At 40.8% G+C, this 12,208-nt stretch overlaps 1 protein-coding gene across 1 annotated transcript in view; it reads left to right on the top strand.

Moving 5' to 3' along the window:
• The first annotated feature begins 3,116 nt into the window (after positions 1-3,116).
• ATP9A (ATPase phospholipid transporting 9A) overlaps positions 3,117-12,208 on the top strand; it is a 53,634-nt gene continuing 44,542 nt past the window's right edge. Inside the window, exons 1-2 of the mRNA XM_085314070.1 lie at positions 3,117-3,225; positions 6,514-6,622. Coding sequence (XP_085170196.1) covers positions 3,187-3,225; positions 6,514-6,622 — 148 coding nt within the window. The 5' untranslated portion in view covers positions 3,117-3,186. The remainder of the gene's footprint in view (positions 3,226-6,513; positions 6,623-12,208) is intronic.

Here is a 12,208-nt window from a genome sequence, read left to right as displayed (position 1 = left end):
GGGGGGGGGGGAGTGTTTCCTGAAACCTAATCCCTGCTTTTAGCTGAGGGAAGCAGCATCTAGTTGGAATGTTTATGGGCAACGCAGTGACTTTCAAAGCAGGGAATGCAGTTGTGTCATGTATGATACCCAGCTGTGTGCTGGAGGAAATTTTAACTTGGATAGGTGCAATTATCTAAATTGGAGGGATGACGTRTTGCATTTGTTGAATCTAGTGAGCTGCAGACCGCCCCTGAGCGCRCTAGGGAAAGGTCAGCAGCCAGGCTGTCCTTGCTTGTAGCTGAGCTGCAGGGACAAATGATGCTGGCTGTAAACTCCTGGTTTACACGCGTGCCRAGAGAGCTAGCTCAGCTCGTGTTTGATAACCTGCATGTCAGTTATCTCCCCAGCAGAGGAGAGAGTATCCTTCAGTAACTGGGTCGCTCGTGGCAAAATTCGTGTGGCTTTCAGGGCTTCCATGTAACTACTTAAAGGGAAGGAACAATGTTAAATTTCTAATATGGGCATGAATAGAGAAAGTAGAAAATCACAATGTCATAAGATGAATATTTGTATTTTATTTATCTTGGACAATTTCATGGAAAACTAGTATGACAAGATTGGAAAAACAAATTTTGAGCTCGGTAATTGAAACTTGATGCATTACACGCTGGTAGACRATATTTAATGAAAAAAAGCAACTTTTGACAAGTTGCTTGTCAGAAGAAAACAAGTACAAGAGAGGTTATGTTGTACGAGTGCAACTGAAAATAACATAAACTTGTGCACTGATGGTGAATCCGTGCAGCAGATATTTGAGTTACTGGAGTGTGCTTTCTCTTCCGTGGTACTGCAGGTAGAAYAGTAATCTCAGGAGGTAAAAGATGTGGATTAATATAGATAAACTAGGAAAGCAAGATTGTGTAGCTGGATATGTAATGCATATTCTCTGTAGACAAGAATGTGTATTATTCATTAGTATAATAATTTGCCACTAATACATGCAGAGCTAATAACTAGTAATACCACATGCAAATAAAATCAATAGTCTCTTAATACCTATTTTCAGATTCCTCCTAATGTCTCGTTTCTGAGGAGGAATATATAGTATTTTTACTTAGCAAGACTGTTTTGAAGGGTGAAAATTCAAATATGCAACTATTAAACCCGTATGCTAAAAAATTGTAGATAAAATTTCCATGAAGTAGGAGTTGCAGAGAAGGAGAAGACTCTCTCCCTTCCTTAGGGCATATCGGATCACTTTATAGATGTGCATTCCTATTTCAGTGTAGTTCGTAAGTGTGAAAACATCCTTTTGTTTGAGGGTATTTATGTCAACAAAGAAATAGAACAAATAGTAAAAAGCACCTGATGGTTTTTTTTTTTCATGGTCACTTTCTGGTATAAAAGTGGCAATGAAGCATCAGTGTAATGGGACCTCTTAGCCTGTGCCCCAGATCTCCTTGCTTCCCGAAGTTGTTTCCATCCAGGGGCGGAAGCTCTTCCGTCAGCTGGATGAGGACAAACCTTGGAGCAGAGGCTTCGTGCTCACTGGTCTGTGGGGTGGGACGTCGCACTGACCGGACTGACTCAGYTGAGTCATGATCTTGGTCTGTGCTTCTCCACATGCTGGTTTCCTGAAAGCAAGCCAAGGAGACTGCACAGCCACGTACTGCTCCGGGTGCCTTTGTGAGCACTGATGTGCATCTCCACAGCTCCAGATGTGTTGTTGCTCATGTGCGTTAGTGTATCTAACACCATATGAGATGTTTGCTCATAGCTCAGCAAACTGCGAGGCAAGCCTGCAATGGCTTAGKCTAGCTGGGTGTCTACATCTGCTAAAATGCTGAAGTCTTGGTTTTAAGATGCTTGTGATGTACTAGATAATTGATACGTGAGAGGTGGTTAGTGATGGACCAAGAAGTGACRCTCAGCTTGGGCTCAGCCCAGCTGGTGGAGAGTGTCTGGGGTGTTAAGCATGTGCAAGTTGGAGAAATATGGGTTGAAAATTAACTTGATTCCTCCTGTAGGTGTTGYGAGTGCCTAAGATGCTGCGGGAGAAGAGACCCGAGGCCTCGTACTGTTTGGCTTGGCCACCCAGAAAAGAGAGAGCAGAGGTACCCTCGCAATGTGATCAACAACCAGAAATACAACTTTTTTACTTTCCTCCCTGGGGTGAGTATGAACAAAGTCACTTATCATCCTGCCCTAATACCTTCCCCATTTGCGTTGGCTTTAGAGGGTACAAGTACAGAACCTGGAGCCAGAGGAAATGACAATTGATCTGGTGCTGCATGGACCTCCWGCAAGTGCTGGCTCAGGGCACCAGCCAAGCTGATGCRCGTTTAGCAYGGCGCGTTGCGAAGTGTGATGAAAYGGCGAGGACTTTGTTGCCTCCCTTCCTGCACAGAGGCCCAAAATGCTGGTCACGAAATCGTTGAGGGAGGAGTCGGGATGTGTGGGGCTGGCAGCAGCTGTTTTGATGGTGTCGCCTATGCCTGGGAGGAGCCACAGGATTCGGCCGTCCCRTGTGTCCTTTTGATGGCAACAGGAGAAACAAGACTAGTTCCCCAGGGATGTTCCCTGATTTTTTTTTTCCTTCTGTTTTTCCCTTCCTATGCAGACAGGTTTTCCACCTCTGCTGAATCCTTCGCCCTTGGGAGAGARGATTGCTCTCCTAAAGCTTCCTTCTGTGTGTCTCTTCCCCAATCCCGTGTACAGCTCCTCTGTACTGWAGTGCTCATTATTAAAACGAGAGACACGCAAATTTTCTGAGTTCATTGCATTCTTTTAGCATGTGTTCAGCATGATTTTGCAAACCAAATATAGTAGATGGTTATTTTGCTGTTTGGTGTGAGTATTGCTTTGCAGAGTGGGGGTTGTCAGAAGTTTAAGATAAATGTGGAATGATGTATTTCTGTAAAAACTTCAGCCTGGCTGCGTGGCAATGTCGCAACAACTCGCTCTGCAACAGGCAGGGTAAGTTGACCTTTAGAAATGAATTTCCAGACTACTTCAAGCCCTGGAAGCATTCAGACACTGGAGGAGCTAGCAAAATTGTTTCTTATTGTTAGTTCAATAGGCATAACTTCTGAAATCATTAATCTTCTCCTTTTTTTTTTTTTATTTTAGGTGTTGTTTAACCAGTTCAAATATTTCTTCAATCTTTATTTCTTGCTTTTGGCCTGCTCTCAATTTGTCGTTGAAATGAGGCTTGGTGCACTTTACACATACTGGGTTCCTCTGGTAGGTAATTTATTTATTCAAGAAAGTTTCAGTGCTTGACTACAAAATTTCTTTTGCTGTATTTTCTCTGGGGTGTAAATTTGCACCTTAAATCATTTTGTTTGCTTGTTTTCTTAAGGCCTGCTTTGTACATGTTCTAGTGTAGATACTTACTCAGACTTTAAGATTTATTTTGTAAGGGTTGAACACAGCTGAGAGAAGGGTATGTTTCATAGTCTAACCACATTGTAAAAAAACAAACAAAGAACAGAGGTGGCTCCCCCAAACCCTCCTCTGTGTTTGCATGTGAGACGTGTACACGTGCTCGTTCATACCCTCTCCAGGTGCAGATGCTTTTCCCTTCCRGTAAACTATTTGCCCTTGTTTTTTGGTAGCCTTTTATTAACTTAACTTTTTATTCCACCTTTTGGTTGTATTTCACCTGCAATCAAAGCAAATTGGTGATAATCAGGCTCAAAGCAGAAGCTCTTGGGCTGTCAAAGGACACCACGAGGAATAGTTGCGCAGAATGGCTAATGCAGGGCTTAATTCTCCAAAATGCTCTGTGCAAGCCGGTTACAGCTATAGTGGATACTTAAATATAGGKACTTCTTCCCCCACCCCAATCTTTTATCCTAATAAAAGCTGCTATTTCTCCTTCTATGGGAATGCTTTTGCTACACTTGAGCTCAGAGAATTGTGGGTTAATTTAGGTTCAGAGGGACCACTAATTGGACCGCCTGCTCAAAGCAGGGCTGTCTTGGTGTTGACCTCATCTTCCTGAGCTATGAACATCTCCAAAGACAGAGATACTTTAAAGCAATGACACGAAATTAACTATTTATGAAAGAACAGTCCTCTTTCTACTGGCCTCCTTGTCTGCAGTTAGAGAAGTGGTAGTGTAGTTGGTAGCTCTGCTGAGGGTGTTGAGGATGGGCAAAGGAGATGGTTTCCATCTTTCAGACTTAAAATACAGTGAGGTCCCAGCTGGTAATAGTTGGGGGAAAAAAATCATGGGTTACTAAGACTGTGTGTGTTAGAGCCTGGATTTCACTGAATTCTTCCTGTGGGTGCTTCAAGTGGGTGCTTACAATTTGCTGTACGAATCTAGCATTAGTTTCATTAGATCATATCATCCGAATAAAATACACGCAGGATCTCTTTTTCAAGCTTTGTGTAGGCAATTGTGACTTGTCCATGCCAGGTGAGCAATTTGAATTTGGCATATGAGCTGCCAGAAAGCCGTGTAAGAAAGGTCCTTGTTCGCTACTGGCTGCTGATACAAGTGTTCGGGCTGGAATGATGTATGTGAAGGCAGAGCAAGGCTGCACCTGTGGCAATATTTTGGGGTGATTATTTGAAGACTCTTCAAGGGGCTAAAATGTAAGCTGAAAATAATTGAGGCTTTTTTTATTTTATTTTGGAAAGCAGGTAGGCAATTCTAGCTAAACACGCAAATGTTAGTTTTAAATAGAGGAGAGCTGTTCGTTCTTTTCCTTGGGACTCCCTAGATGTAATTCTTGTTAAGGGAGCTCATCAGGTGTGTGGAAGAATCTCTCTTAATTTCACTTTTGATCTTCACCCTTCTCTATGTGCAGAAAAGTTGTGGGTTTTTTAATTGTTAACAGATCTTTCCCTCCTAGTTAATAAATGTTACCTCTTTCTAATTGCACATGTGCTCTTGAAAAGGCAATAGATGAGGCTGAAAGATTTGGGGTAAAATACTTAAATTTCAAATTCAGGCATGGGGGAAAAGATTTAATTAAGATAAACAGGAATACTTTTTCAAAGGGGCATTCATATGTTTAGGTATTTTTATTCCTGCATTTTTAAATACTGCAGAACATACTACACTGTATTTCAAGACTAAAATGATCTAGATTAGGAGAAGTTAATATATTTAGACATAGTGTGTATGTACTATAGTTCAGGATTATATAGTTTTATTATAGGAATGTAATTGCCGGCAGATTAAGTGTATACATTAGTCTTTTTATTAATGATGGAAGCTGCTCTCCTTCAGTCTTAGTAGCTCTCAGATCATCCTTTATAATTTTTCTTTGTTTAAAGTAATGGGGAATTTTGGCTATTGTGTAGGGTGGTGTTAGCAATACTCTACAACAAGACTTTTCCAAAGTGGTTGTGGAGTTCAGAGTTGCAAATTCTGTGTGCCCAGCTTAACAACTTGAGTAGGAGTTGTTTGGAGAGATGTGTGCAGCTGTTCTTTCTGAAAATGAAATGAAAGCTGGAAATGCCAACCTATTGGAGAAATCTTGTGTTTGATTAGGTGAGTATTTACACATTTAGGTGTAAATAAATGTGTGCACACATTTACACATTTAGGTGTGTAAATACACCTTTTCCTGTGTTTTTCGGGTAATCCTCAGTAACTACTTCCCCATACATGCATTTCTTAAAATGGAAAGTATCTTAAATATTATTGGAAGTTTAATGCATATGTTATTGACAGAAATAATCTGAAGGTGGTGGCAAGTTTCTGGAATAGAGTTTGTATTTTGAAAAAAAACTCACTTCTGCTGATGAGGAATGTTTTAACTGTTCAGTGATTCTGAGCTAAGTGGTACCTACTAAAAACAGCTTCCTGATCCTAGCTCCATAGAGAATTATTTTGCGTGAACTTGATTTGTATTTAAAGTTAATATAAGGAAAATGCCCATATCATACTGACATGAGGAAATGAAACGACTGCTTGTATCCACAGAAAAGTAGGACTGAAACTCTGATTGGGCAAACATGTAATTACTTCCTTTTGTACTGTCTGTAGTTCATGCATGTAGATTTAAATTGCCTGTTCATGTTAGTAAGTGTGCACATACCCACGTGTGCGCGTGCACATACACACAGACACACACGCGTGTGTGTTAGCTCTGTGGTAGAGGGAATACTGAGATTTGAGGAATTCTGTCTTATATTGGGCTTCTGTGTAACCCTTTCAATCTTGGTTACTCATCTGCAGAGTGGGATGAAATGTTACTTACCCCCTTCCAGATAATCTTTACAAAGATTTGCTTGGGAGGAACTGGGGGAGCATCATGGTAAAGCTCAGACATAAACTTTTTTTAAAGTGACAAGTCCACTGTTGGTTTGCTATTAGGAGTTCTGGACAGCAACTCATGATATCATGTAATAATTGAGCAACAGAAAATAGGCTAAGGAAATGCATATTGAAGGCGTTGGTACTGATATGTGCGTTGCTCTTATTTGAGGCAGCTGTGACTTTTTTTTTTCCCTTTCTCTGGGCTTTTTTATCCGTTCTTTCTCTTCCCCTTTTTTCCTTTCTCCTTTTAGGGATTCGTGCTGGCTGTCACCGTCATCCGCGAGGCAACGGAGGAGATCAGATGCTACATGCGCGACAAGGAAGTGAACTCGCAGATCTACAGCAAGCTCACAGCGAGAGGTCGGCCCCGCGGCTCCGGCGCCCGCCGCAGCTCGAGCCCGCGCCGCCGGGTTCACGGGTGGCGGGGGGCTGCGGGCCCGTGGCGGGGTTCCTTTTAAAACCTCTTTACTCCCAACCCCAGTGTGTGTCAGAACTTCCCTCCCACCATTACTGTCTCTCTTTGGCGAACTGGTGTCGCTAAAGGAAATGACAYCTGGGCCTGCATCAGCCTCGGTTCTGGAGCTGGCCTTTTCGAGGGGGAGACGTGTCCCCTCCGGCCAAGCCGCGGCGTGCGAGCAGCCCTCCAAAGCRCCTTGTGAACGGAGGGAGGGAGGCGCAAGCACAGGGAGCAGCGTGGGGGGCTGAAGGCAAGAATGAGACTGTAGGAGATGGGCTGTACTGCYTGGGGTTTTGGTGTTTTTCTTCCAGTTCTGGTAACGGTGCGGCTGTCGTTCTCCTAYGCTGTATGCCCTGCTTGATCGCTCTGCGGGCAAGGGACACCAATGTAGGAAGGGGTCCTATAAACTAGCACAACACATCTTTACTTGAGAGAAGAGAGCAGCATCCACATCTGCAAGCTGTTTACAACAGCACCCTACTAAAAAGTTAAACGTAGGTTTGTGATGTYCTTAGAAGATGGCTATGCAAGGCGGATTCAGCTAGTGAAGGTGCGAGTRGGCTATCTGAGCGAGGTATAGAGTCGGGTAAAGTGCTTAACGGTAAAGGTAACTTTAAACCTTTATATACCCTGACACTTTCATTGATCAGGAGGCATATTTGAATATTTCACCTTGGCCGTYGACCTGAAAACGCACCTAGTTGCAGTGTTTAGTGTTGGGAACGCTTTCAGCCTTTGCTTTGCAATTTATAATTATGTAAAAGCGGGCAGTGTACTAAGGAGCTTGTAAGCAGGGAAGCTAGGTTTAAGGTGACTTGCTTGGCCTGCTGGCGCGTTCTGTCACTTATCGAACACACGATGCCAGCTGAGTTCCACTGTTTTTTCTGGGTTGTGCCAGGCAGGGACTTACCACTGTGAGCCCTGTGCTAAAAGAGACAGTGTGATACGTCACCGCGTCTTTTGTGTTCGGCAGTGACTGATGTAGCTCCTCAATATTGGCAGTGTCTTCTCTTATGTTTTTGTATGTATCTTCTCTAGCCTCTTCTTTCAGTTGTGAGGAATTCAGAAACCTCCTTTCCAAGGAAGCCTGCGTGTCACTTGTATATGATCATTGCTGCTGGCCGTCGTTTACAACTTTGATGTGCCTAACAAAGACACTTAATTTCTCATTTGAAAAATGGAAGGCTGCTTTGTGAGGGAGTGACTGCTAATACCGTGACAACATCAGTGAAGCCAAGGTTTTGTTTTTAAAAAAGATAATGAACAGAATTTAAGCAGTTTTTTTTTCTGTTTCAATTTTCTTTGTTATAAAAGTTTATACCCATGAATTAGGATGTGGTGAAGTAGGTGTACTAAGAATATGCTGCTTTCGATGCTTGTGCTTTTAAGAATTAGTCTCCTTTTAAAGCGCAATTGCTTAGGGCTGTATATATTTCATGTGCTAGGAACTATGAGGCAACTCCAAACTAAGGAATTGGAGTTTCTGAATATTAAATCCCCTTTTAATAACATGTTCTTACTATAACACTTAAAATGCTTGGCAACCAACAAAAGCCCCATCCAAGAGGGGTGTAGTACATCTATTTAAAGATATAAAAGAGTTGCCTTCTGGATTCCATTCAATGATGTATAAGGGGCCTGACCTCTCCTTTAGTTCTTTTCATATTGCTATTACGTTTCCCATGAATGATTTCCCTCCCCCCAACCCTTTAACTTTTCTAATTTTGTGAAAGAAACCAAGGAGGATTGGCAGCTGAGCACTAGCAGAAAATCTTAAGCCATTTTATTTTACTTTTTAACATACTTTTGGTGGGGGAGGGAGAAGAAAAAGTAATGAGGGTCTTCAGCACTATAGTTCAGAATAGGAAAAAATCACTAAAAATCATTTATAATTCTCTYGCAATCTGGAGAGAAAAGTCAAATTCATTCACTTATGCACTCGCACTTCCGTGTCCTTTAGTAGTCCAGCTTTCAAGAAGACTCAAGCACCCATTTTTCACTGATTAAAGCCCTAACACCTCCAAGCATCATTTACAAATGTGGAAGTAGCTTGTGATGTCAACGTGATCGGAGATTGGATGCTTTTAACCAAAGGAAAGATATGTATTTTTTTTTATTTTATCCATTTGTATAATTAAAATGTGGATAAGCTTTCTAGCACCACTTTTTCAGATGAGAAGTAGAAGCAGCAAACATCAAAGTTTTGAAAAATAAGTTGAGAACAGCTTCTTGCTGTTAACTTTCAGTGTAGCTGACTAAACTTCAGAGAGGACTTGCTGCAGACAGCCTATGGGCTGTTTCATTTTTTTCTTCTACTGTAAAGCACAGTTTGTGCTAATATCCTAAAGCTTGATCCTATACTGAAAAGGGCAGTGCAGAAGGGCACTGGCTCACAAAAGCTCTCTGAGATGTGGAGATACATGTTTTATTTCACAGTAGTTTCACCTCTGAAGCTAGTGCTTGGCAGGAAAGAGGTTAGGTGAGGTGGAAGCTGAATACTGCTGTTTTCCAAGATTGACTATAAGAGACCTAATGGATATCTGAAGCCTTCTTCAAGCTATTTTTATTTCTACTGAGTAATTTCACTAAGCTAATGTTAAAGTGTAGGACTGGAGAAGAGCTTTCCCCATCTCCAACCTTGGCCTCCCTGGCCGAGGGGATGTAAATACAAACATGGTTCTGAATAAAGACAGGGAGACTTAAGCACATGCCTATATGCTTTTTTGAATAGGGATAGAAATAAACACAGATTGAAGTGCTTTCCAGAACTAGGATCCTCTTGTCCTCTTTGTGTGCGTTTTCTCATACTTTGAATTCTTGCTAGTGCGCTCTCGGCAGAGACCAGCTGTATACTCAGTTGAGCAGTCCCTGTTACTGCACTTCCAAGGACAACTTCTGCTGTCAGCTGAAAATGAGGAGCTCTCCAGCATCTAGYTCGCTAATATGATACACCTGGTATTTTGTAATTATTGGTGATTTTGCAGCTTTTTAGCTGTATGTGAAAGYTATTTTTAATGCACTCATCTTGTTAAGCTTTCTAAGATTCATTAAGCTACTTTATTTGAGGGAAAAGGGAGAATCCTCTTTGGATCGCGTTTTATTTTGAATATGGTTGCTAAATTCCAGTGACTGTCTTTTTGGAGGACAGTGTGAGGCAAGGTAGATGGTGGTGTATTTTCTGTGTAGCAGTATATTTTGTTTAGCTTACTTAAAAAAAAAAAAAAAGGGGGGGGGGGGCAAAGAAGAACATTCTAACAACTGAACATATTTTCCATTCTACTGCRATGATCCATTTAAGTTCCACAACCAGAAGGCTTCGATAAAACGTTTTTTAACAGAATGCTCTGTATTTAGAGGACAGTTGTTTGGATTGTAATAAAAAACAATCAAATTTCAATCCCTTATTCATAAACCTACAAGACTGCTTGTGTTCAGAGGTCTGTATGCCAGCTTTCTGCTTGACAGAAAGCTAGAACTGTGCTTGCAAATTCTTGGTTTGTTTTTCTTCTCCCTCACCCCTTTCGGGTAACACAGCATAATAGAGAGAAACTCCACAGCATGAAATGGGAAGAGACCCCCTACTGAGGGGTGCTACTTAAGATACAGATCACTGGCATTTACCGGCCATATAAAAACAATATTTTCCCAAACCCTCTGAGTCTTACTCCACAGTTTATACAGCATAAGGCTACAAAAGCCAGAAGTTTGGTGCAGTGGCTTCAAACAATCCCTTTTTCAGGTTCTAGGGTATGTTTGACATGTTTTAATAAGCCTGTTGTTTCATCTTTAATTCCAAATGAAATATTTTGATGTTTAGCTTGATGAAAACTGTGTGGATCTCTTGTGAGATCTTGACTTAGGTGCTTACATGGTACAAAGAGGCATTTCTCTTSGATGACGTATTTAATACTTTAAATAATCTGCATTGTGATATAGCTGTTACACTGCTGATTTGGTGATAATTCCAAAGGCTGGAGCTGGAGCAAACTATTTTCATTTAAATGTGGCTTCTTTTTTCTAYTCATTTATCAGAATTCAGAATATAGCAAAGATAAATTCAAAATATGGACAAACATCATTAAGACTTTAATAAATGATTCGTCTTAATATAAGAGATCAAGACTAGTTGCTTGTGTGTGTTAGCTCCTGACTGACTTGTATTTTGATTAACTTCTGAAAATACAGACTAGAAGCAAAGCTGTTAAGTAAATACTRTAAAATCCACACTAATTCTAAATATCTATTTGTGTTTAGAGGGAAGTATTTTTATGCATTTATAAAAGCACTAATTCAGTAGTAGAATAATATTGAGATTTGAAGCGCTAGTGTTATTAGCTAGTTTCTTAAACAYGTGAGAAAATCCACATCTAGCATTTAGCAGCTAGTTTTTACACTGARAGAAAAAGGAATTACGGAATTCCCAAGATCAAAATAAAACTAATGCAAGTAAGTTGCTTTATGGGAGTCCTGAGTCAAAGGAAACATCTGGTCCTGTGCTGCCTTAGTGGGACATATGGTACATACTGCAGAGATGTCATCCATGAGAGGCCACAAGTATGACTAGAAAAGCAGAATTAGTTTTGCTATCTAGAAAGAATCTCATTTACAGAGCTTTTATTTTATTTTTTTTTTAAGACACATTTGTTAGGTACTTCTGTCCTCTTTCTTTTATGTTAAAATATTTGAGGCTTTTGAGAGGCTTGTTGGGCACAACAAATCTGTTCCAGCCACTGTTTCCTCTGACTTAAGCAAAATTTGAAGCAAATAATATTGTTTTCAGAATACTGATCCAAAATCCTTTCATGCGTATAATGATAGGAAATCATCATGTTTTAGGTTTGTCTAGGCMWCWYTTTTTYTTYTYTTYTTYYTTTTTTTTTCCCCAGCATGAWTTTGCATCGTTAAGGAAAGTGCTATGAAAATAAGATTCCTTTTCATTTCCAAACCCTGCAGGTAGTGCTTCCGATGCTGATAGTTGCCAAATAAATTGTTGTGCCCTTCAAGGGAAGTATATAAAAACATGGTTAAACAAAGCCACCAATCCTAGCCAAAAGGCTTCACAGAATGATTTGGGAATTTTTGTGCCTGTGGGGGGAGATTGCAGTTTTCCCTCCTTTGCAGGGTAGAATATTCAAAAGCACTTTTTGTTGTTTCATGAATAACCGTATTAAAAGGGGAGGAAGAGATGTTATCTGTCAGACCCTTTTAGTGTCATGGTACCTAACTTTGTATAGCTCATACATAAGCCTGCCAGGGATGCTTTTTTGGATCCTCTTGGAGCGCGGCTTTTCTTTTTAAGCCTCTGCGTAATGGACTCTTAATCCCTGGTATGCTTCCTGCCCCTTCGGAGACGTTGATTTTTGTTTACTCTTTTTAACTTTAAAAAAAAAAAGAGGAAAAAAAAACCCAACAACTCAGCAGGCAACCCCCCGAATCTAAAACAGACCCACAAGATATTTGTGAAACGGGCCGTGACTGCTTGTAATTTG

The sequence above is a fragment of the Rhea americana genome, unplaced genomic scaffold, assembly GCF_003343005.1.
Source record: "Rhea americana isolate MKP2758 unplaced genomic scaffold, rheAme1 scaffold_4, whole genome shotgun sequence".
NCBI lineage: Eukaryota > Metazoa > Chordata > Aves > Rheiformes > Rheidae > Rhea > Rhea americana.
Note: the sequence above shows the minus strand (reverse complement) of the source record. Positions and strands in the feature narration are given on the sequence as shown.